Consider the following 27,298-nt stretch of genomic DNA (forward strand, 5'->3'; position numbering starts at 1 on the left):
AGAGATGGTTTCCATATTTACTGGAATATTATTACTGCAATGTCATTTCATGGAAATTTGACTTGCCTTATCATAATAATATATTCAAGAAAAAGTTTTATGCAAAAACTGAATGATTTGTCTGCTCCAAAAACTGAAACTATGTATGTCCTAAGGGAGACAGGCATAGTTTTATTTTTACCAACCTTAGTTAATAGGTGGGACTTTTATATATTGTTGGTACTACAAATAATTGCCATATATAATTATAATATGTCCAACAATGTCTTCTTGTAAGTCACTGTGGTTATTACTATGGATCTATGTAATTAAAACAGAATGAAAAACTATTATTGCCCCAGAAGGGCAACTGTCTTCTCTCTGAATCTACAAAACATTGGAACTGAAAATGCTTTGTGCACCATCCGTAACCAATGAAAAGACCTTTCCATAATTTTAGCTGTAAGTTGACCCAAAAAACAAATCAGAACACCTTCTGGAAGATGACAGCTGTTCAACAAACCCAAAGTGTCTAAACAAAGTTAGTTTAAAGCTAAAGGCAGATACACTCAAGGGCACTGAAGACAATCTGAAATAAATTGAAAATCTAATCTCCTAATTAGATGATATGTTTATTCATGGAACACACCCAAAAAGATAAACAGGTCATTAAAATGTATGTTTACATTTACTGTAAATTCATGTACCTCTTCCTTCTTAAAAGGTAATGGCATAAATATTATCATTATTTAATGGAAGTTAACTGAATACCTTATTAAGTTGATAGGAAACTACAAAACTAGCAGGATATATGTTCATAGTATAAAAACTACTTTAAATTATTCTGTACACTACGTATAAGTAATGCTTACAGACATTTTTATCTGTATATAACCATTACCCTCCTAAGGAAAATTTTCTTGAAGCTTCAAGAAACTGCAAGTTCTTTGCTTATTTGGAGAATATAAACATCATAACAATTACAATATCATTTAAATTTATTATAAATATACATTATAAAATACCTGTTATATTTATAGGTATAAAAATAACTTCATATTTAATTTGCAAATTTACATCTTAAAACATAACTAGCAGTTTCTTATAAGCATATATAATTTATAGCCAAAACAATCAGAGAAATTAAGCTTTATGTTGACCCATGTTAAAAAATTATACTCCTAAATGCTCCTTTTTTGGCATTTAAAGTTACTTTATTTATTATCTTTATTTATTTATTTCTAGAGTTGGCTTCCATGAAAGTGCATGAACTAGTACTGACATGAACCTAACCACTTGCCAGGTCATACACACAGTTATGATTATGTTCACAGCACACTTTAAGGGGCCTCATTCAAATCTAAACCTTCTTGGAAGTTTAATAGGCATCCCGAACATAATATACACAGCTCCAGATTCTAAAATTTCCCTTCCCTTAGCTTTGCCCATAAAATTAATGGCTACTGTACCTTCATTGGCTCTGACCAAAAACCTTGGACTCATCTCTAAAATCCTCTCTCACCCCCACATCTACCGTATAAGAAAACCCTGATGACTTTCTCATCAAAAAATAAAAATCTTTCACCATTTAGCCTCTACACCATTGTCATCCTAGCCCAGAAAATCTTCATAACTCTCCTGGGTTACTGAAATAGTTTCTAACTAGTTGTCCAGCTTCTATCCACCTTTAACCCTTTAGGACAGTCTAATTTCCACACAGCAGTCATAGTGATCTTATTATTATGTAGATCAAATCAATTAATTCTCAAAATCCTCCAATAGCTTTTCAGCATTCTCAGAATTAAATTCAATGTCCTCTTTACTACCATCTAAAAGGCCCCTAACTCAAACCCCTTTTGGTCCCCAAGTACCTAATTTCATTTTCTCCTCCTGTTTTCTAAGCTCACCTACTCTGTTTATTCTGGTCTCCTTGTTGGAATATTTTGGACATGCTCCCAGTATAAGGGTTTTGCATTTGCTGTTCCTCCAACTCTAATGTTAATCCTTAGTTCTCTTCATGTCTCACTTCCTCATCCATTTTAGGTTCCTATTGTATGAAATCTCAGAACAGCCCTGGATTCCCTCTTTAAACCTGAAGCCACCTTGCACTCCATTTCCTTGTGTCCTGCTGTTTTTCTCCAGCACTGATGGCCATCAACCACACCAAAGCATAGATGTGTTAATTATTGGTTTATTCCTTGTTCCTTACAGCAAATATAAGCTCCCTAGGAGCAGATTTCTGTGTTATTTAGTCAATAGCCCAGAATAGAATAGTGCCTGACAAATGCTCAAGAAATGTTTCTTGAATGAATGAGTAAATATAAGAGTAATACCAGGCTTTTAAATTTTTATTTCATTCACCTTATATAGCCTAACTCATCTATTTTTGCAGATATATAGTGCATTAAAGTAGTACCACAGACAAAGCTTGATGGAGGTTGGGAACTCACCAAGCAACAGATAACTCAAGAACACAAGCTCCTTCTAGCATGTGGCTCATCACTTTCAAAGTCCTTTAATTCTATCTTAGGAAAATGAGGATGGAGACAGAATAATACCAATGGAAGCCTTAGGGGTTGGTTCTAGAAGTGGTGTATACTGGTTTTTGTCAGAATTAGTATCACGCAACTTAGCTTAGTTCAGAAGACTGGGAGATACAATCTTCCAGGGCCCAAGGAAAAGAAAACTGGGTTGGTGAGTATCTAGCCCATCCCTGCTATACATAAACTAGAAAAACACTAACATTTCATGAACTTTTTTTTACTTTCATAAAACACTTTACAATTTATGCTGCATGGCATGCCTACAGAGAAACATGATGGAAATAAAGTAGAATGATGGGATTAAGCGTGACTGGGGGAGTGAAGAAAGAAGTATAAGCTACATTTTTCAAGAAATGCCTCTCTGGGTAGGTGATATTTGAACTGATATATCAGAGATGAGAAAACCAGACATGCAAAAATGAGAGATGTAACAACACAGGTAGAGGGAAGAGTTAGTATAAAGACCTGGGTCAGGAGTAAATGTGGCATATTTGCAAAGAGTGAAAGATTGAGGTAGCAGAGGGAACTGGGCAGGGAGTGTGAGGGACCATGTGGCCAGAGAGAGGTAGGCAGGAGACAACTTGCAGAACCTGGTATGCCACAGGATGAAGTTTGGATTTTTTTAAAACAACGGGGAAGACATATTGTATTTAAAGCAGGGAATCTAATGATCAGGTTTACATTTTAAAAAGATCTGTTTGGTTATTGTGAAGTGAGTGAATTATTACAGGGTAAGGTATGGTGAATCAGCAGACTTTTGCAGTAGTGTCAGAGATAGAAAAATGTAAATGCATTCTGGAGGAAGGCCTATCAGACTTACTAATAGATTTAATGCTGGGAAGTGCAGGGTGAGAGAATTAGCAATCCCAATGACACCTAGGCCTTTAACTTGAATATATTCACAGAAGTTTACAATTTGCTTTTACAAAAATGAGGAAGAGTAGAAGACCAGGTTTCCTGACAGGAAAAAAAAAAAAAAAAAAAACAATTCTTTGTAGGCATGACAATTTGGAGACATTTCTTATATACACAAGTTCAGAAGAGAAGTCAATGATAGAGATATCACCATGAGGATTATTACCATATGGAGAGTATTTATAGCTTGAGGATGGGAGAGGCCACCTGGGGAAGTGTAGCAATGAGAAGAAAAAGTAATAGGGCTGAGCCAGGAAGGAGTGGAGGGAAACAGAATCTATCAACCAGAAGTCTGGCAAAAGAGGAACAGCCCCCTGAGGATGCTGAGCAGGACAGCTTGAGAGTCAGCAGGAAACCAGAACCATACTAATAATGGGAGTCAGGAAGGGAAAAACAGGCATGGTAGGTTGTACTGACCGACCTAAGAGGTAAAGAAAATGTTTGAGCGGCACTGGTGGTGGGCACTGAAAGACCAAATGACTGAAAGGGCAGAGGAAAGAAGGGAAATTCCACTGAAGAGGAAAACAGAAAGAACATGTAGAGGATGCTAGTTTCATCAGCACTTCAGCCAAACTTTTTTGATAAAAATGAGCAGAGTAGCTCCTGAGGAAACAGCATAGGTATGGTGGGTTGTTGTTGGCTCAAGACAAAAAAAGTATTTTTTAACTAATGGGAGTTACTGAAGGACATTTTCTATGCTGATAGGAACCATCCTGTTGAAAGTAGGAAAAAGATATCTATCTAAATCAGAGTTTAAAAACTCCCTTACCTAATCTGACTTAAAATCCTTCTGGTTCTTCAACCTACGAAACTTCACTCTATAAAAATGCAAATTAGTAAGACATTAAGAATTTTTAGGGGATCCCTGGGTGGCTCAACGGTTTAGCACCTGCCTTCAGCCCAGGGCATGATCCTGGAGTCCCAGGATCGAGTCCCACATAGGGCTCCCTGCATGGAGCCTGCTTCTCCCTCTGCCTGTGTCTCTGACTCTCTCTCTCTCTCTCTCTCTCTGTGTCTCTTATGAATAAAGAAATAAAATCTTTTTTTAAAAAAAAAAGAATTTTTAAATTATCTGGAATTTAAAATGCATTTATTTTATTTTGACCTCGTTAGAAAAACATAGTAAAAATACATTTTAATAAATCTGTTTTTCCAAGGAAAGAACATATAATTAACAAATTCTGCATATAAACACAATCTAATTATTTTAATATTTAAGTTTAAAGCAATTAAAAGGGGGGGAAGGATATTGGCCAAATTCATACATTATATAGTTGTATGTTACTGCCAAATCTGTATGCCTGATTGTAAAAATAGACACTATTTCCTCAGTACTTTTCTTTAAAGTAATGCATGTCTTATTCACTGGGGATTTGCTTTTGAGTTAACCAGATCTGATACAAATTCTTTCTCAGACTCTCAAAATGTCTGAGCCTCATTTGTAAGTGTACATATGTGTGTATGTGACAGAGAGGGACAGAGAAGGGGAGAGAAACAGAGAGAGAGAGAAATGGGAAAATATTAAATACCCTAGAGAAATACAAGGGTTAAAGATAGCGTATATAAAGCAGAATTCTGGCATTTATAGATGCTTATTTTTATTATTGATACATTTTTATTATCATTATTATTGTTTTTTTGATAAAGTTAAGGAATCTATATAACACAAGAAGAACATAATTTCTCTTGATGGTAACTGACAAACAAAAACAAATTGTTACTCATAAAACAAAAAGCCTTTTCTTTATTACTAAAAGAAATATATACACGCATCAATAAACATTTAAAAAAACCATAAAGTACCAAACCTTTGTGTGTGTATGTGGGGTCAGGAAGTAATTTGGTTTTAAAATTAACAGAGAATATGGAATTGAGCAACACTGAGAATTTACAACTGAATTTTATATTATGGCTAGTGAAGGATGTAGTATAGAATGAGAGTATAGAGAAAGAAGTAAAATAAGAGCGGGAGGAGAAACAAGCATGTGACAATGAAGAACCCGTGGTATAAGGAAGTAGCAACTGAGACAAATTGGAAATGAGCAAGACAGGCAAGAAAAGGCTCAGGTAAATAAGTCGTCCCAAAGTCACAGCTTAATCTTCCTTTGAGTTTTGTTACTCTAGAAGATTAGTGATTATTCTTTCCATTAGTGATTGATTTTTTTATATATATATTTTTTTTACTGCCTAACTTATAATGTTAGAGTCTTCTCTCCTAGTGGGCTAACTAGTGAAGATTGTGACAGAGAAATTATTCCCTGGATTACAGGAATAGTTACCAGGGCAGCTGTCTTTCCAAAGGCTGAAAATAAATTAAGTTGAAATCCAGAGTTTGACTTTTACTAAAAGTTAAACATACCCCCTTCCTCATCTTCTCTTCATTTTCATTTAATAGAAGTTTTTCCCTTAATCTCTACTTAATTGCTGAATTGACCAGCATTTCCTATTTTCTTTGTAAAATACATTAGTTGTGCTCATTGTACCTTGACTGCTCAGAGCTCTCAGAACACACCCAAGTAGACCAGCACAGGGTACTCCCCACCAGCTAAGGTCCATGATTACACAGTTCCAAGGAGTTTGTAAGTAACCCTCCTTATATCCCAGTTGTGCTTGCTATTGTAATCAAAGATTAATCAAGGTGACGCAATATGAGTGTGATAAGGAGAACCGCTGTCAATGAAAATTAAATTAATGCTACAGAAAGATGAGAGGATCATCTTCCGAGTGTCTCAAGTTCTTGTTTCAGATTAAGGAAATCACAAAATTGAAACTGTAAATGATACATTATTGGTATACCTTATGCAAGAAATATGGCATAGAATTCCAATCCGCAATCACTTAATCAAAGAAAATGCCACGGCCTTACATCAAAAGGCTGCCATCTGCATGCAAATGAACTGTTTTAAGTCAAAATAGAATACTTAAGGTATGAATGTGTCATTTTTATGGCTTCCTTTACCAAAAGACCCTTTCGGTTCATTAACTTACTGGTTTTGATCAGAGCAGATAAGATCATATCTGCTGTATTCTTAAGTAAGATACCACAGACAATAAATATTCTTGCTACATGGAAATAGACAAATAAAGTATAGAAATAAGTAACATATCCAGTCATTACAAGCAAAGTTTGCAAATGAAAAAAAAATACCACAGGTTAATGTATATAAGTTATTAGAGTTGGAAAAAAAAAAGTTATTAGAGTTGGTTAACATTTTATTCTGAGACATTTGTCCTCATTAAGTACAATAGGAGCAATTACATTATGTTGCCACATATTTTTTTATAAATCTAAAATTTCTTGAATATTGATGACATAAGCTTGGGAATATATGAACAAATGTAAGAAAATAATATTACTTACACCATAATCAAAATGATAGATCCATGATCATATATAAAAGATGACCACTTATTAAAATTTTAATATACCACAGATGGAATACTATACCATATGATTGTCTATATTAATATTTTTCTTGAAAACTGAATAATAGTATAAATTTTATAAGACTTAAGTTTCATATTAATATAAATAGGCAGATTCATAAAATAATGCATTTTAACAAATCCCAAGTAATAAGTTTTGTCTTTAAACTGATGTGATTGTGCCTCATGATACTATAATCCTCAAGACAAACAAAATAAATGATTTGTTAATGAGGAAAAAACATACATTGGTAAAATTGTAAGTAAAATAATCAAATGAAATGCATAGTTGCTGAGATCTTATCTTTAATAAGAGAAATTGTACAAACCTCTCTAGAAAAGATTTATGCTTCATTTTATGCCTGAACTACAACCTCTACAATAAATATGCACAATAGTGCACTTAGTCTGCACTGCCACCAAGTGCCAAAACCAATTAGTTTTAAGATTCTTGCAGCAGCTATATGCAGTTTCTTTTGCTGTTATGAGTAGCAATTTGGAGACAGGCTAAGAGCAAACCACTCCAACCATGAATGGCTACAAGAGCAACACAATTTAGACATGACAATAAAATCTCAAAAGCATTAATAAAACATCAAGAATCCTACCAGCTCACTGGAAGTTCATGAAGTCTAAAAATGCTATTCAGCTTGTAGTCAAATTTTGCTGGACAAATATTTTCTTTATGTAAATACAGGTTTGGATTAGGTTGCATATCTGTGGGAAATTCTGAATCCTGGAGGAAAAAGAAAAAGCAAGAGATATGTGTAAATGGCCATATTACTGTACACATTGATACCATCTTATTTAATCTTAAATTACAACATAAATATTACCATTATATTCCCTTAGGAGTTACCTTAAGTCCTTCACTTCCTATTTTGGTCTTGAGAAAACATGCCAAAAAGATAAAATGTTAAATAAGGCAAGTACCTATTTGCATAAGTTTACATGGAAAAAATATTTAAAAACATTCCCTAATAAATTATAAATGAAGCACAATACACTATTGCCTTATATTATTGGTCATTGTTCTTTTTCAATAAGTTCCCATCCCCAATAGTAATGTCAGCAAAATCCGTGATTATTCTTATACTTCTTTTGTCCTCTCTACGTGATGAATCAAAAACACTTCCCATGGGAAACAGAATAGTAACATAAATTATTGGATTAATTATGATTTTCTTCTCAAGCCTCAGGACACAAGGCTAATTTAAAAGCACTTACTAAAGGTAAAACATTTCTGTCATAATCATTTTATTTTTTTTGTCATAATCATTTTAAATCTCACATACATTAGAATCCATGTCTGTCAAGCAACTGAAACTGGAGATCAAAGATCATGTTATAGTCCAGGAGAAAGTAGCCTCTCCTCAGTGGAAGAAAGATATGCTATAAACAGGCACTTAATTAACATTTAGCAACAGATGGATTAATTGCTCAACTCTACAAAAAAAAAAGGAAGTAATCAATCCACTTATACTTAAAGCCTTAAAATTACCTTTAGAGAGGGAGGTATGTCATTTGTGTATTCATTCATTTATTCAAAAATATTTATAAGTGTTACTTTATCCCAAACATTATTCTAGGCATGGGGAACCCACCAGTGAACAAAACAGATGAAAAGTCTTGCCCTTGTGAAGGTTATATTAGAGTTGGAAAATGATAAAACCAATTTTTATGAATGAAGTATTTTTCTGATTAAGAAATACATGTTCATATCGAAATATCATGTATTCCATATGCTACAAAGAAAAAAATTAAAAGAAATCTTATTTTCACCACACATATAATTACTATTAGCACTTTGATGTAACAATTTGTCTATCGATTTTTACAAAGTTGAGACCATATTCTATTATCCACCCTTCATTTTTCACTTTACATTATATCACTATACTTTCACTTTAGTCTATTTTGAAAGAATAAAAATCATATTTTATTTAACATTCAGCTATATTTGTTTTCCTTATAATTATCAATACTATGAACAGACTTTTCTGTTTATAGATCAGCACCTCACTGATTAAATCCTTAAAACACAGGTCTAAAAGTGTAAAGAGGGCGCCTGGTTGGCTCAGTCAGGTAAGCATCTGCCTTCTGCCCAGGTCTTGATCCCAGGGTCCTGGAACGGAGTTTAGAGTCCCGTTTCCTGCTCAGCAGGGAATCTGCTTCTCCTTCTCCCTCTGTCCCTCCCTCTTGCTTGTGCTCTCTCTCTCTCAAATAAAATCTTTTAAAAATAAAAGTGTAAATAATTTGAAAATATTTAACAAAAACATGATACCTCTCCACAGATTGCTCTTCAGAAATGTTATATGAATTTCTATACTGCCTGTCATATAATGCTGTGTGCAATTCACCACAATTTTGTTAATGCTATATACACATAAATACACACGCTTAGATTTAAAATAATACATTCAGGGATGGAATAAATGGGTAATGGGTGTTAAGGAGAGCACTTGTGATGAGCATTGGGTGTTGTATATAAGTGATAAATCACGAAATTCTGCTCCTGAAACCAATATTATACTATATGTTAATTAACTAGAATTTAAATAAAACCTCGAAACAAAAAAATAAGTTAAATAAGAGAATACATTCAGTAAACTATTTCTTTGACTAATAGTTATTAAATGTCTATTTCATGACAGGCACTGGTTTTAACTCTTATGTCCTTGAACAAAATAGACAAAATTCCCTTCCTTGTGAAGACTGCATTCTAGCAGGACACCATAGACAATAAAAATAATAAGCATGTAAATCATATCTATAAGGAAAAAGGCTTAGGAAAAATTGTTGCTAATTCATATAAAAAAACTACGATATTGACATTCCTTAAATTAATCAATTAGGTTTAATCTTTGTGTTTATTTTTTTTTTTAGTTCCTTTTTTTTGAAATGTAGGTTTATGCCTTTTGTCCATTTTACTATTGTTGTGATAATTCACTTTAATAATGTTGCTTGGGTTGGAAATGGAGGGACGGTAAACCATTATGCTGGAAAATATAGCAAGGTGAATCAGAATCCAGTCTTATATAATTTTTTTTACTACATGGAAAAATCTAGAACCATAAACTTATTATCTACAGCAATTTTTACAAGCACTATTAAACCAATCATTATATAAAACTAAAACAATGAGACATTTAATAAAACCTAATCAACTAGGCTTAATAAAACCAAATCAGCTACAGCCTCTTTGGTGTAGCTGGGAAGAATACAGGAAATTATAATAATACCTGAACAACTATTTAAAGGAAGATTTAAAGAGCAGTGAAAGCCTAGAAACAGCAATCCTATCTAAACATAAATGCACTTACAGAGGCAAAATGTCAGACTCCTCCTATCACCCAGCATGTATACTGAACTATTCCAGGAAACAAAAGGAAATAAATGAGCAGGCAGGTCGGTGAGGCAAATGCAGGATACATAAATAAGGACTGTGCATCGAGAATAGAGGGAGTAAAATAAATTTTAAAACTATTCTTTCAAGCTACATATCACTATCATTTCTCTGTATTGACAAGGTACAACTGGAGGGCAAAGCTAAGCTCTCAGTAATATGCTTTGATAGGTCAGTCGTCCTTTACTCTGCCTACTTGTTGAAATCATCAGGCAGTTTTTAAAAACACCAGTATCACTGGATCTCTCCTCAGATCACTTAGGTAATAATTTCCCAAGGTAAGGCTCTAACATTGGTATTTATTTTAAAGTTCCCCACATGAAATAAAAGTCAGGGTTGAAAATCGTGGCTGTCCCTAGAGACTGAGTTCCACCACATACAAGAGTGTGTGACTTTAGTCAAGCTGCTTAACAAACTTTTTAGGATGCGTTCTCTCATCTGTAAAATACAACCAAAATCACACCTGATTAAAAGGCTGCTCTGAGGATTAAGGGAGATAATCTCTTTAAAGTGGTAATCACATGCTTAGCACCTAATAAATCCTTAATAGTCATTAGCTATTTCTGGGGATATTTTTATTACTGCTGCAATTAGTGGCACACATTAATTTCAACCAGTTAGTAAATTCATTATGAATTATATCAATCTATTTATTTATTATAAAATATTTTATCTAACTCAAATTTCAGGTTTAATATTCTCCTGGGATATTGATTAAGGCAGATTTTAGTTTGATCCCACCTGTCAGAATCCCAATCCCACATGGACTTAATTATTGATTATCTCTGTTTGTCCCAGGATCAATAATAAAAGGAACTTACTGGTCAGCCAGTAGGAATCAAATATAGTTTTATTGCTTATGCTCAAAGGATGAAAAAGCTGATGGGTAACTCTTAGTATTTCAGTGATGTATCAGTTAGGCATCTTCTGAATCTATCCTGATTAGGAAGCCAAACTATCTACTTGGTCTCCTTCCACAGGAATCTCTTGCGTACCTATGTGTCTTCCAGGCCCTGTGTCCATTCAACCCATATCTGCTTCTCTATCTTGTTCTTTGCTTTCCATTGATCTGACATTCAAGGGAATTGCCAGTTTTGAACCTGAAGTTCAAGATTATTCACTCAACATTTGAATGTTTGTTCTGTATCAGGTACCATGCTAGTTACCGGATCAAAAACACAAGTGGAATCCACTCCTTCCATTGAAGGCTTCACAGTCTCACAAAGGAACAGCATAAATGAAAAACTACATCACTGAGAAAAGCAAGAATAGAAATATGCAGAAGATAATAAAATGAAAAAATAAGCAATGAATCTATTGGAATGAAGTAGATACACAATCAATATCACTAATTGCAGATATCATTATCTTGACAAATGATGGTGATAGATATAGATAAGCAGGCAGATAGATGATGTGTATGAAGACAACAGGGTAAAGGAACAGTAATAAGGCCATAGTATTATGAAGGTAGTATAAATTATAAAATTTAGTAAGTTTCATATATGCAATGAATAAACAGAAGATATAAAAGAAAAATATTCCATTAAATCTAGCAACAAGACATAAAATATCTAATAGAACATTAATAAGAAAGGTACTGGGTCTAAAGAAATAAAAATACACTTTATTCAGAGACACAAAGCAGGATATGATTTAATATAGATATTCCATGGACTCAGATAAAAATTGTGTTGGCAAACTTCTTAAAAAGTTTAATTTAAATATTTAATTTAATTCAAATAAAAACTTCAGTGTGACTTTTGAGGAAACTTAGAAAATTATTCTAAAATTAATCTGAAATAATAAGTCAAACCAAATTACTTTGAAGTTTATACCAACTCCATTTTACAGTTGAGAAAACAAACTCATAGTAATTTATCCAAATCAAAACAACAAATCTAAGAGACTCCAAAATCTAATGATTTTCCCTATATAAAATGATGACTAAACAAAAATGGAGTATTTCTTTAATCATTCAATTATCAAGCTGAATAAAAACAAATTTTAACAAGATAATTATGTCAACTATTGTCCAAGGATTGGAAAAAGACTCTCACTTGGGGGTGAATACAAACTAATTTAACTTTTTCAAAGGGCAAATTGGAAATATCTACTGAAATAAAAATTGAGTTGTCAGTTCCACAGCTAGGCATTGACCTTATGGATATCCTCACAAAGGTTTACCAAATTACAAATGAAAGTTTTCTTTTTTCTTTTTAAAATTTATTTTTGTTGTTAATGCTTTTGTTTTCTGATCTGTAGCATTTTTTATAATATTAGGTATTTAAAACACCCTAGTTGTACATCAGTATACTGATTTAATATATTATTTTTAATTATAGTGTTATTCTTGTATACTATATAAGACAGAATGAGGTACTTGCAGGATTGGTATAACCCTAGTGCACCAGTATGATCCTGCTGATTGTTAAAATATACTGAAAGATATCCATACTACTTGGAAACAACTGATACCCTGAACGTGTCCTCCATGTTCTTCTCCCCCCACCAACCTTAGCCACTTCTTTGGATACTAACCTTTGCCCCCAACTTAATCACCATCATGTTCTAATTATTAAATTCCTAGCACAACTGGGCCTCCAAGACCTTTCACCCATTCCACATCCAGCATCCCTTCTGATTGGTCAGTACCCATGTTATAATGGTTGTTAAATATTTTGACTACCACTCTAAATTTATATATGTATTTATAGAGAATTAGCTCTATGATAGATTATTAACTTATAAAAGAAATGTACATATCATATAAATAAAACCATCTCATTTTTATTAAATAAAAAGAATCTACATAGGTAAGCACTAATGTATGTATAAAACACTTTGAGAGAAACTGAACAGTGGTCACCAATAGATGTAATAAATGGAGGTCAGAACAAAGGGAAGAGAATCATTTACTTTTAATATTATATCTTTCTTTACTGTTTACATTAATTTTTTAAAAAATTTAAAGGTAAGGGTAGCCCGGGGGGCTCAGCAGTTTAGCACCGCTGTCAGCCCAGGGCCGGATTCCTGGAGACCCAGGATCGAGTCCCACATCAGGCTCCCTGCATGGAGCCTGCTTCTCTCTCTGCCGATGTCTCTCTCTCTCTCTCTCTGTCTGTCTCTCATGAATAAATAAATAAAAATCTTAAAAAAAATTAAAGGTAAAAGAATGTTTTAAGATAGACACAGTATTAAATAAACATCACATTAGAACAGATTCTAATGTATTTTTTCTCTTGTTTAGAATCCCCATGTGGAGAGGCATTTATGAGAAATGAAGTTTTGTTCAGGCTTCTGTGCCTTCATTATTTCATTTATCACTCAAGTAGTCCATGCTTGCTGACAAACGTCACACATCACCATCTAGTAATGACTGACAGCTGACATTATCAGCAAGACCTCATTGAGCTAATTGATATTCACAGTTTAAGTATGAAAATAGAAGTTAGTCAAGGAAAACCTTCCTTACTCAGGGATTTGATCAATTTCTTGACCTTTATATTTGTTTTTATTATTGTGGCCTTAGGTTGTAGGGAAGAGGATTATACCTGTAAAATGCTGTTTTCACATGTACTTAAACATTTTTGAACTAATATCCTATGTTTCTAATTATTTTTTAAAGTTTCTACTCTATCAAGCAAAACAGTTTTAATGTATGCTAAAGTTATCACTAAGTTCTTTACTTGGACACATATCAAATTAGAACAGTGTAAAGATGTCACCTTTTCTTCTGAATAGCATGGTAATCATTATGAACACTACCACTGAGTAATACAACTTTGCCTACTTTTTAGTTTTCTGTCATATAGCTATAATAATTACAGTAATTCCTGCCCTTTTCTTAATCTCCTTTTCCTGCTGTTTCTAATCTGCTTATAGGCCCCCAAATACCACAACTAAGTCTATTATGAACACTATTAAGAACATTATCTTAACTATGCCAATAAGGTTCTGTATTAGGACCTTCTTCCCACAAGTATGGTAGTTTTCAATGCAGGTCATTGTCTCTGGTGAGATTCGCACGTTGTTGGCTTCCTTTGAGCGTAAGTCTACATTTTTTGATGACCAAATCTCCAGAGAAGACTCAAAATGAATTATGCAATAAAACTTGCTGTGAAAACTAGTTTTAACAATTTGAGAAGAAAATATAGAACATTGTCTCTTATCCTGCTCCCAAATTAATTCCAGATGGACTATACAGTTCAATGTTTAAAAAAAGAAGTCATAAAATCCACAAAAAGGACATACAAGTAATGTTTATATGTTCTGGGAATACAGAAGCCCTTTCTAAGCATAATATTAAGGAAAAAATTGTGAAGTAAAAGATAGTTATATTTGATTAAGTAGTTTTTAAAATTTCTATATTTTTTAATTTTTATATTTAAAATCAATTATAAAAACTAAACTATTTTGAAGAAAAATGGATAGAAATTATGAATACACATGTCACCCAAAAAGTAATCAGGAAACATGTAAAAAGATTTCAGTCTCACTAATAATTAAATACTAATTAATTAAAATAACAAATGAGGTGTTATTCATTTGCAAATTGGTAAATTATATATATTAAATAAGATTAGTGCATTGGTGCAGTTATTCTCATATACTGAAAGTAGGTTCAAGAAATTTGGCCATGTGTATCAAACATAATTTAAAAATGACCAAATACCTTTTACCACTAAGTCTATTTCTAAAAATATATTCTAAGAAAATATTCAAACCAATGTGCTAGGATAAATACATGAAGATATCTATGAACCATTATTTAATATAATGAAGCACTTGAAACACCTAACTTCTAATAAATATGAACTGCAGAATACCAAGCATCCAGGTGACAGGATACTATGTACTTAAAAATTGTATTCCAAAGAGTATGGATAAACATAGAAAAGTATCCATGTAATTTAGAGAGCATATGTATATCAATACATATAAATGTACAACTAGAAGAAAATGTGTCAGAATATTAATAGTAGCTAAGTCTTTATGCTTTTTTATTTTGTATTAATTTCTGTGTTTTCAAACACAGCTGGGCTCTTATCCTTCTATTTCTCTGGAAGCCACCCTGGTAATTCCCATAGTCCCCAAAAGCCTAAAAAAGATGCTAATCAAAATCCAAGGAGGATTCAAGGAGGTCACAGGGTCATTCATATAGTATATAGTTATTGCTTATATGTAGCTATTAAAATATAGCTTCTTATTTTCCCAATAGTTTTACAACAGGTCAGTTTATTATTATAAGAAAATAGTTATAACATCTTTTTAAATTCTATTTGACACAAAAAATAAGCAGTTAATTGAAAGATGACAAAAATTAATGAATTGGACATTTGCCAGTAAGAACATAATCTATTTAGGTTTGTAAAGTAAGATAATTCTCCACTAACAGTTTTATTTGAAAATGAATGAAGAATTTCTAAGCCCTTATTAATTCCCTTCACTTAGCCTCATGTAAACTAAAATTGATAGACATGGAAATTTCAATGACTTTTAGATTATATCCCTTTCACTATAATTTTCATTTAAAATAAACAATTGTGTAATCTCTATAAAGCAGAAACGAAGAATAAGTCTTAAAAAGGTTAAATTTGCCTGAAGATATATCTGACCAGCTAGAAATTGCTGAATTGGATGACTTGTCTAGTTCCATTCACTGCCTAATATATTCTCTAGTTGGCGGCCTTCCAAAATGAAGAATAAGTGTGCATTTTTGTAATTGAAATTGCAACACTTAGCTTAGCTATCTTATCCTGACTTTAATGTTGTTAAATTAATCATTATAATTTAATAAAAAAATATTGTCATCTAATTTTTCATTTTTATAAAGCTTGTTATGCAGTAATGCAAATACCTGAAAAGCATCAATAATATATTACATGTAAAATATTCCTAAACAATAAACTATAACCTTTGTTTAACACTATTACAATTATATAAAAGTGTTGCAAACTCAAAAATATTCAAAAGGAGGGTAAGGGAAATGGAGATACAGGTAGCACAAAGCCATGAAGGTTAAGAAAAGTGCACCATAATGATGACACAAGTGACCATCTGATGGTGCCAGATACTGAAGCAGCACTAGACAATGCTTTACGCAAATATCAATAAGTGGAGGAACTTTCGAACATGGTAGCTCTGTTTTTAAAAAATGACTAAATCATACTCTCACCTATTGGGCTAATGGCATTACTCGAGTAAATGTCAAGAGTTTTCTGAATTAAAAAAAAAAAGAAGTTTTCTGATTAGTTTTGTGGATAGAAAGTGTGGATAATTATTGACATCTCTCCTCACTAGTTTTATCTGCTTCCATTCCTCAAAGGCAATGCAAAATTTGTTTTAGTAAGCTAAAGTTATTTGCATTAGCAGCTAAAGAGGCATATCTAATACTTCCCCAACTGATTGGCATTGGTTTGTTTTACATGTCCAGGTATAAATGCAAGCCTGTGCCTAAAGTGATATTATTTTAGCTGTCTTAAGTTTTCTACGTGGATAATCTGCTTGTGGTTTGGTAACATAACATTATGAGGTCCCACAGTAAAATAACTAACCTCCACTTAATTACTCAATGTTCTTATAAATTCATATGATCTTCTATAATATTTAAGATCTTTTTGTTAATATGTTTCAATGATTCTTCTTATATTTGTAATTTTTACATTAATTAATTAATTTATTAAAAGTTTTATTTATTTACTTATGAGAGACAGAGAGAGAGAGAGGCAGAGACACAGGCAGAGAAAGAAGCAGGCCTCATGCAGGGAGCCTGATGCAGGACTCGATCCCAGAACTCCAGGATCGTGCCCTGGGCCAAAGGGAGGCACTCAACCACTGAGCCACCTAGGCATCCCACATTTTTCTAATTTAAATTCAAATTGTAAACATATAACACTCAGTGCTTATCTTCGAATTTTAAATAAAGTTGCAGTTGTAACTATGTAGAGTAGGATCAGAATTCAAAAACCAGGCATCAAGAAGATAATTCAAATGAATTAATTAGGTGGGCATCGAAAGATTTATTTTATACATTTAATACACAAATTCCTCACTTCAACATACAAACATACTCTCCCTTCCTCTCTTTTAGTAAACATATAACTTTTTTGCTCTTCAATGATTCTGTTTCCTCTTTGGTTAAAGATATAATTAACTTTTAACCCTACTATAAGAAAAAAGCAGAAGTATGAAGATGCTTTTCAGTCTCAATTTCCAGGAAGACAATTGGGCTGGTGATGACTGTGGACTCTGAGGAATGCATATATATTTTATGTGAACCACCATTGCCACTAAGTTCCAACCACTAGAAGGAATGCAGTATGAATGTAATCCCAATAGAAGATAGAACTTTTTTAAAAAAAGATCCAGATATTTGGGTTTTCCATTTAGTCATTCACCAAACTTGGACTGATAATCCTAATTTATCAGGCAGTATTCCAACTACCTGAAAAACATTAGCAAGCAAACAGAAAAACAAACTTTGTACCCCATACCCATATGAAGTTTTCAATATATTGGGGAGACATAAACAATAAACAATAAATAGATCACATAAAATCTTAGAATATAAAAACTCCTATGAAGAGAGAAAAAGAGAAGAGGAAAAGAGACTGGAGGACTATTGAGTGGGAAGGGAGTTTGTTTTGGCAAGTGGTTGTGAAATTTTACATTAAGTAGTCTGAGTAAGCCTAGGTGACAATCTAAGCATAGAGCTGAAGGCAGTGATGGAGTCAATAGTGAAACTATCTGGGAGGAGAGCATTCTAGGCAGAAGAAAAAGACAGTTCAAGGACTCAAAGGAGGGGGTGAACATGGCATGTTCCAACAAAAAGGAGGCCAATGTGGTTGGAAAGAAGAAAGGAGAAGAACACACTTTTAGATGAATTAGAATGAATTACAAATGTGGTAACTAATTTATATAATGTCTATTTAATCCTAAGAAATGTCAATATTGGGAAGGCCAAACAAAAATACATACATGAACTGCAATCTTCTATCGTTATCCCTGTTTTATAACTTATTAAAAAAAATTTAGTTGCAATTACTTAAAACTATTGGTATAAATAAAGTTTCCTAAGAGTATTCAGAAAATGAGTGGGTAATAATAATCAAATGAATTCTTCCTAATAAAAGCTCTCCCCCTCCATGTACAGAATGGAAATCAAGCAAAACTTTTAAAACTGTCAAATAGTTTCTATTAATTCATTCAGAAAAAATGTATTACTGCAAAAATGGTGTGTTAGATGCATGGGGATACAGGGACATGGGATATAGTCCCTGATCTCAAGGAGCTTACAGGTACCTGAAGAGAAACTATTGTCAGTGAATGGTGATCCTTGGGGGTAGAGACAAGGGAGTAAATACTTTTATAAATACTAGCTACCATCACTTTCATGTTCACAGGCCCAAACAAGTCATGCTGCTGCTACTTTCTGTCAGTGAAAACAGTACTCATTATTATGATATTATAGAGTTTACAAAGTAATTTCACATGTATCATTGCACTGACATAGCTAGTGATATATTTTGCCATATGGCTAGACTTTAAACAACAAAATAGCTCAAATGGTTTGCTTATTAGAGTCAGGGTATCTTGACAGGAACTAACTTCGAAATAAAAAGTGTTCTCATTTGGTTTTCTTTAATCTTTATAAAACTGCTGATACAGAAATCCCACCCAACAAGTTATCTCCCCCACATATAATCTGGGTTTTATTTTATATCCACTTTCCAAGAAAGGCCTAGAATGGGATGCCAGTCAATTTCTAGGAATTGTTCTGAGGCTCTTTTATGGCTATGGGTGTCAATTATAAATGACTGAACATAAACTGTCCTGCTGAAATTAATTCCATATACTAGCTGCACAGTTGTATACATTGCTTGATGCAAAATTCTGCTTTTGACTGTAGGAATTCCATATGCCATCCCCAAAGTCTATCAATTCTTTAGAAGTGGTCTTGGAAACCATGGGATAACAAGTTGATCTGTTAAAATTTTCACAATAGAATGCCTTTGCCTCTTTTTCATTTGTTATAGACCTCACTATCAACACTTTAACAATCAGAATCTAAAGTTTTGAACATTTTTCAACTTTTACTAAAGCTTCGTTAATGACAGATGATCTAATATCAGTCATGAATTACTCTGGTCTCTACAGGCACTACTGAGTTTAATCATCAGAAGGCTGCATATGTAGACATGCCCTTTAAGCACGAAGTTTCTCCAAAGTCTATACTGCCCTTTTCTTTTCTCATTCCATACCTAATTCTGTAGCAATTTCATCCATACTTGAGGTTTACCATAATGTATTTGCTGATGTTACACATGCCTCACTGTCTAGCCCTAAACATTTTTTACTTCTTTCACTTAAATTGGTTTTACTTTTGAATTCATGATCATGATTAATGACAATACTTTTCACTTGTAAGCCTGAAATCTGGCATCATTCTTGTATTTCTCGAACCACATTTTAAAAATTCATTCCTTCTTTCATATTTTTTTGTTCCTTTCTTAGTATAAGTCTCTATCACTGTCCAGAAGAGTTCTTGCAGCCTCTCACATGTCTCTCAGCTGAAGGAAGCCCCCACACAAAATGGTATTACTAAAAGGCATATAAAATCATATACCATTCTCTGTGTATTACAATCAAATGACTCCCTACTGTCCACAGAGTAGAATTTCAACTCCTTTGATACAAGGCCATCTGTGGGGATAATCCCTGCCTGCCTCCCCAACCAACTTCACCTTCTACTGCTTTTCTAAATATACAGCCATGTCACATTGTATGTGCTGTCCCTGCTATCAACATAAATATGTACCTATTAGATAATATTGCAATTTTGTCACTGCACAGTCCTTCCATTCATCTATGAGGTATTAGAAGACAAGTATGGCAAATGATTCACTTTTGTCTCTCTGGCATAGAATCTTACACATAACAGGCACTCTGTAAATGTCTATTTAGTGAACAAATGACCTTCAAAAGTCGATGTATTGTTCATATCTCATTCATGGAATAGAGCCAATATATTTCTCGATGGTACAAATGATATAAAAATAACTTTATAATTTATATTGTTGTACATGGACTTACCTAGGAATTTTATTTTCCTAATTCAGTCACTAGGTGGTAAATCCTATATGAGACTAGCTACAGACATTAATCATTTTTGCACCTGGCATGATAACGAGGGTTAAAGATTTAGTGACTCTAAAAAATGCATCTACTGATTTACAGTGACTAACAGTAATACCATGTTAATATGATTTTTAAGCCATTATACATTTATATTTTAGTAATACCTTTCAGAGATTCTGATGTAACTTCTATCTTTTGACTTCTAGCTACATAAACATATGCCAAATTTATTATGCATTCATAATGAAGTTGAAGATTTGGTAGCAGTAACTCAAGATAATCTGTGCTTCAATGATTGTAAACATTTGTCTTCTGGTCAAAATTAGCTTAATCATTTTGCCAAAAGTTGTTTTACTCCTGTTTGAGTGTCCCTGCAACATTACAGGCACACACAAGGGTGTGAAGTGCACTTATCTACAGCCAGATGAATTTCAGCATAGTGAGACAACTAGGAAGGAACAGGATTCCTGATATGGAGCTATCCGACACGATAATTAGGCTTGTTTTAGGAATACAGACCAGTTAATTTCAAGCTGAAGGAAATTACAGGCTTGTAGACAGAAAATGGCATTTGAATAAGATAGTAGCAAAAAACATGCCTTAATCTAAAATAGAATTTTTGCTCTTAGAAAATCAAAATCTAGTTCTACAGGTATTTTTAGAGACAGAGTACAGTAATGAGAAATCCAAATGTAGGTGAAAACAAATAAATGGAGGTATAAGTAGGTAAGAATGGAAAGGCTGGAAAGATAATGACAAGACCATGAAAAAAAACAGGAAGAACAGAGAATAACTTTTACAGACACTGGAGACACTGAAACTTCTGGGGAAAATATATTCTAAGAATTATATCACATTTTTCAATGAAAATATTCTATTTTAAATTATTCAATAAGTAGTATATTCTGTGTATAAACATAAAAATTTAAGCTTATAAATATTTCTCAAAGCAGAAGAGAGTTCCAGTAATGATGAATGAGGTTATGTGAAACAAGCCTCCCATTAAAATGCATTTGAAAGCATCAGATATTTTAACCGTGTAGTGAAGAATAATGAAGTCAAGCTCTAAGAGAAGAGAGACACACATGGTGGTCAGCCTGGCATTAGGAATTTGTTTCCTCCTGAAGCTTTGGCTTCAGATAATTTTGCTAGAGAAGGCCAAAAGACTGAGACAAAAAGGACCAAACCATACCTGAGAGCCCTAAGTATGGGTTTTGGTAAATAATCCAGGCTTTAGATTGAAACTGAGGAATAAGAGGAAATTAGAAATAGACTTGACATTCCAAAGATTACAGCTAAATTTAGAATTACTTCAATCACTAGTTGGAATAAGGTAATAATGCAATTGATAGTGTTTCCAGCACGGCTACCTGTAAGATGTCAGCATAAATACACTTTGGAAAAAGATAGTATCATTCTCATGCCTCAAATCAGGCTTCTGTTTTTAAAAGAAATATTATTTGATGCTCAAAAAGCAAAAACTAGACAAATAAACAAAAACAGGCATATAAAACTCAAAACAATGTGACCAAAATCCCAAAGAAATGCTGAATATTATGAACTCACCCACAGGGAATGCAGATGATGGAAAAATCAGTCACAGGTGTTAATTTGTGACCTGGAAAACTTATCTAAAGGAAATAATCTGGCTGACATAGGAAGACATCACATATACAGAAAAAGAAGAAGAAAAGAAAAGGAAAAAAATATCTACAGAAGTGTAAAATATCATCCCAGATAAGAATAGAAAGAAAATGGTGAGGAAGCAATATTTGATGAAATAATGGCTGATAATTTTCCAAACTGATAAACAACATCAAGAAAAGAAAACCATATGTATGTATTTCAGAATATAACTTTATGTTGAAAATCAAGACAGATAATATTGTACTGAAAAGAAATATAGTAAGAATTACAGTCAACTTCTCAACAGAACAAGGACAGCCAGAAGATGATGGAACAGTATCTGAAAAGTGCTAAATGAAAATATCTGCTATTCATTGAATGAAATCTTGCCATTTGCAATGACGTGGATGGAACTAAAGGGTATTATACTAAGCAAAATAAGTCAGAGAAAGACAAATACCATATGATTTCACTCATATGTGGAATTTAAGAAACAAAACAAACATACCTGGCGGGGGGGAAGAGGGGCAAACCAAGAAACAGACTCTTACCTATAAAGAACAAACTGATGGTTACTGGAAGGAGGTGGTAGGAGAGAGGGTTAAACAGGTGATGGGTATTAAAGAGGGCACTTGTGATGAATACCAGGTGTTGTATGTAAGTGATGAATCACTAAATTCTACACCTGAAACAAATATTGCACTGTATGCTAACTAGATGGAATTGAAATAAAAACTTGGAAAAAAGAAAATATTTGCTATCAAGTAAAATTATATTTCAAAATTGGAGACAAAACAGGCATTTTCAGACAAAATTAAATGAGAGGGTTTTTCATGAGCTGGTCTACATTTAAGGAAATTTTTTTAAACCTTCAGTTAGGAGAAAAATGATCTCAGATGGAAATTCAAGAATATATAAAATAATAATGAGAAATGACATAGACAAATATTTAACCACATCTAAAAGAAAATAGGCCGTGTTAATAATCAGAAAGTCTTACAAAGTTTGAAATATATACAAATCAAGATATGTGACAACAGTAACATAGTAAAACTGTAAGAGGAATAAATAAAACTAAGATCATGGGAAAAGGTAAAGTATTAATTTGTATTAAAATCCAATGAACAGGGATCCCTGAGTGGCGCAGCAATTTAGCGCCTGCCTTTGGCCCAGGGCGCGATCCTGGAGACTCAGGATCGAATCCCACGTCGGGCTCCCGGTGCATGGGGCCTGCTTCTCCCTCTGCCTGTGTCTCTGCCTCTCTCTTTCATAAATAAATAAAAATTTAAAAAATAAAATAAAAATAAATAAATAAATAAAAATTAAAAAAATAAAATAAAAATAAAATCCAATGAACAAAGGATTCAGGTAGTAGTCTCTAACATATCTACTAAATTATCAAGCTAATATAAAGAAAATGAAATAATAATAACTTAGAAAAAAGGCTAAAGAAAAAAGAAAGGAATATAAGCATGAGGCACAAATAAAAAGAAAATAATCACATAATAAAATGTATCCCCATATATCATCTAATTCATTGTCATAGAGTAAATGCTCTATTCAAACTAAGTAGCCTGTCAGACCAAAACAGAAAGCGAAATTCAGGTATAGCATATGCAGTTTAAGCTACAAAACTCAAATATATGGAAACAAAAATTGTAGAAAAGAAAGAAAAAGATATATACCATGCAAACACCAAAAAGATATTGAGCTAATATACTAACAAATATACTAACGTCTAAGACAAGCAAAAAGATGGGACCCCTGGGTGGCTCAGCGGTTTGGCACCGCCTTCGCCCCAGGGCGTGATCCTGGAGGCTCGGGATGGAGTCCCGCATCGGGCTCCATGCGTGGAGCCTGCTTCTCCCTCTGCCTGCCTCTCTCTCTCTTTCTCTCTCTCTCTCTTTAATAAATAAATAACTAAGTCTTTAAAAAATAAAAAGGAATTAGAAATCTTGGAAACAACCTCAAATCAACAACAATGAACAGAGGGAAAAAATAATCCACATAGGATTATTACAAAAAATATCTGGAAAATAAAAAAAAAATTGGTCACATCTGAAATGATGAAAATTCCCCTCAAAAAAACAAACATGAAGCAAAAGAAAATTGCATGACACAACATAAAACTAAATACATTCAAAGAGGCATTTGAGGGAAAAGCATTTTAAATTGGAAATTTGAAAGTTAAAAACAAATGGACAAAAAAAGAAAAATTGTTTACTGAACTCAAGAAAGAAATGGAAGAAAGAGACAGTATTTTCTCAGAAATAAGAAATAAATTGCAAGCTACCTAGGAGAACAAAGATTCAAAATGATATTTATTAAGAAACATTGAAGAAAGGCAGAGAAACAACCAATGGAATGAAAATAAGGGAAAGAAAGTAGTTGAAAATTTCAAAGAATGTGGGGGAAATAGAAGCCAGGTAAAGAAGGAATCACATTTGCATAAGTACATCCCTAAAGATGTAAAATGAAACAATGGAACAGAAATTATATTTAAATTAAAATCCAAAACAATTTTCCATAAATTTTAAAAAGGCTCAAGCCTACATATTGAAAGAAGACCAATGAGAATTGGGAAATATTAACCTAAAATATATATCAACTCTGAAACATATCCTAGTAAAATTATTAGACCTCAAAACAAAAACAAAACCAGAAAAACACACACGCACACACACAAAAACAAAACCAAAACTTCAAGGTCCCCAGGCAAAAATATCAAATATAGAAAAGAAAAGAATGTAATGGCATTAACTTTAAAAAAAAATAAAATAAAAAGGATATCAATGATGCAGCAAGTTAAAAAAGAAAAAATTCAATAACATAGGAACCAAGAATTTAAAATGCAACTAAACCATCCTTCAAATATCAAGACTGTAGAAAAACGATTTAAACACAGAGGAATTTAGGGAATTCTGTACTCATCTGCCCTTCTTCATGAATCTAGTAACGCTTCAGTCTTAACCAAGAGATGACTGGAAATGCTTGAGCAAAACAAGAGACGGTGATATTTTAATATATATAAAACTAAAATAAAAGTGGATGAGAACAAACGACTTATGTATATATGTTATATGTAATGACAAAGTAGAAATGAAGCAACCAAAAAATGAAGAACCAAGATAAAAAGAAAGAAGATAATGGAATAAGCATAATGATTGTTAAATGGGACAGAGGTTCCCAAAGTTTCTCAATTTGTGGCTCCTTCAGTGCCTCAAGAACTTTTTCAGGCAGCTAGCTCTAGGCCAAAAGAAACACACTATAGTTTGTTTACTAAGAGGTTAGGTCCAAACAACCTAGTAAGTATTTATGTCTGAACAAAATAATAGTACATTTGAAAAAAAAATACAAAAAATAAAAAAATAAAAAAATAATAAAAAAAAGAAAAGAAAAAAAATACACAGAGACTAAAATAAGTTTTTTTTTTTCATTCTTAAGTAAAAACTGTGACTTACTAATTGCATTGTGGGCCCATTGATAGAACACTATTTCTCAAACCTTGAACTGAGCAAGTTGGAGCTATCTACCCTCAGCTCCAGTTACACAATGATTTTCATGCACTACTTGTTTTTCTGAATGCACCTTTGCAAAGATATGACATTGTTGAAGCCACTGTAGCCATCATCTAAGGATGAACTATGTCATGCCAGCAGTTTGAGCAGCATCCAAGAAATGTCACTGTGTTTCCTTAAAAAGTGAAAATATAGGGCAGAGTCCCTCTGAGTTTACTGTGGTGCCCCAGAACATAGTTTGCTCTCAATTTGGGAACAGTGGGAATAGGAAGTAGGGGAAATTAAAGGATGTAGTTAAAGAATAAAAGAAAAAAAATAAGAAGTATGAAAATGGTAATAAGTTCATTTAAAAAGTTTTAAGTTCAAAGGTACTCACCAGAGCAAAATTACAAACTGCAAAACAAAAAAAAAAAAATAAATAAAAAAAAAAAAAATAAAATAAAAAAAATAAAAAAAAAAAAAAACAAACTGCAAAACAGGGCAGCCCCGGTGGCTCAGCGGTTTGGCGCCACCTGCAGCCTGGGGTGTGATCCTGGAGACCCAGGATCGAGTCCCACATTGGGCTCCCTGCATGGAGCCTGCGTCTCCCTCTCCCTCTGCCTCTTTGTGTCTATGAATAAATAAATAAAATCTTAAAAAAAAAAACTGCAAAACAAATTTATATATATATATCCCGGTCTTCAGAATCACGACCTGAGTCAAAGGCAGATGCTCAACCGCTGAGCCACCCAGGTGCCCCTCTCCCTTTTCTGAAGAACAAAGTAGTTTTCTGTTTTTATATTGGAGTGTTTGTTAAAATGTCATGGTGGAGACTTTGATTACAAAACAATGCATGGAAAATTTGCTGAGAATTACATACACAGTATTAGCGAGAGGAAATTTTGTAAGTTATGCATGTGAGTATAGATATTTCAATTCTGAGGATCCCTGGGTGGCTCAGCGGTTTAGCACCTGCCTTCAGCCCAGGGCTTGATCCTGGAGTCCTGGGATGGAGTTCCGCATGGGGCTGCCTGCATGGAGCCTGCTTCTCACTCTGCCCGTGTCTCTGCCTCTCTCTCTTTCTCTCTCTGTGTCTCTCATGAATGAATAAATAAAATCTTTAAAAAAAGATATTTCAATTCTGAAAAATCTAAAAGACTTAAGCTCACCCATACTGATAGCAACAATGATCTATCATGGCCTTGCCAACAAGGATCTTGACCAGGGCATATGTATGTGTGTTGCAGGTTGGGACAGAGACAAAAGAAGGACTCCCTGTTGCCCATTTAAGGCTTAATCAGTACGATTTAATTTGAAGGGAAGGATTTCAAAAAAAAAAATCACACTTTTCTGGGAACAATCAATCCATTAATACTAGGATGTCTTGATTTTCCTCTCTGGTACTGGACCCACATGCTCTTTCAGACAGTATGGTACATAAGCAAAGGATTATACACTTCTATAATAATCATATGGCTTCAACTCATTTCTGACTTCAGTATGGGAACCCTCATTCCCTCCCTGATTCATACAAATGCATATGCTTCTTCTTTCTACTAAGTGTACTTCCTGCCATACATGCTCAATAAGTCTCCTTTAGAGAAGACTTATTGAGAGCGTGGCATTAAAGTGTATACCATTGATTATCTGAGTTCTTTCAGGTTGTAGATCACAGATGGAGTACAAGGTAAAGACTTCTGGGAACACTTGAAATTCCAGTAGGGCATGATTAAGAAAGTACATGATTATAGAATTCAAACTCTTCT

The 27,298-nt window shown here is 33.3% G+C and overlaps 1 protein-coding gene across 9 annotated transcripts in view; it reads right to left on the reverse strand.

The window, feature by feature from the left end:
- The window catches only part of SPAG16 (sperm associated antigen 16), a 908,675-nt gene that overhangs the window by 761,896 nt on the left and 119,481 nt on the right, over window positions 1-27,298 (reverse strand). For 7 of the 9 annotated variants that reach the window (XM_072812774.1, XM_072812773.1, XM_072812772.1 and 4 more), the window contains exons 10-12: window positions 26,017-26,163; window positions 25,930-25,941; window positions 7,472-7,599 (exon numbers count right to left, since the gene is read on the reverse strand). In XM_072812774.1, coding sequence (XP_072668875.1) covers window positions 7,472-7,599; window positions 25,930-25,941; window positions 26,017-26,163 — 287 coding nt within the window. The remainder of the gene's footprint in view (window positions 1-7,471; window positions 7,600-25,929; window positions 25,942-26,016; window positions 26,164-27,298) is intronic. The other 2 variants (XM_072812780.1, XM_072812779.1) reach the window with 1 other exon arrangement.

Source organism: Canis lupus, chromosome 36 (assembly GCF_048164855.1).
Source record: "Canis lupus baileyi chromosome 36, mCanLup2.hap1, whole genome shotgun sequence".
Classification (NCBI taxonomy): domain Eukaryota; kingdom Metazoa; phylum Chordata; class Mammalia; order Carnivora; family Canidae; genus Canis; species Canis lupus.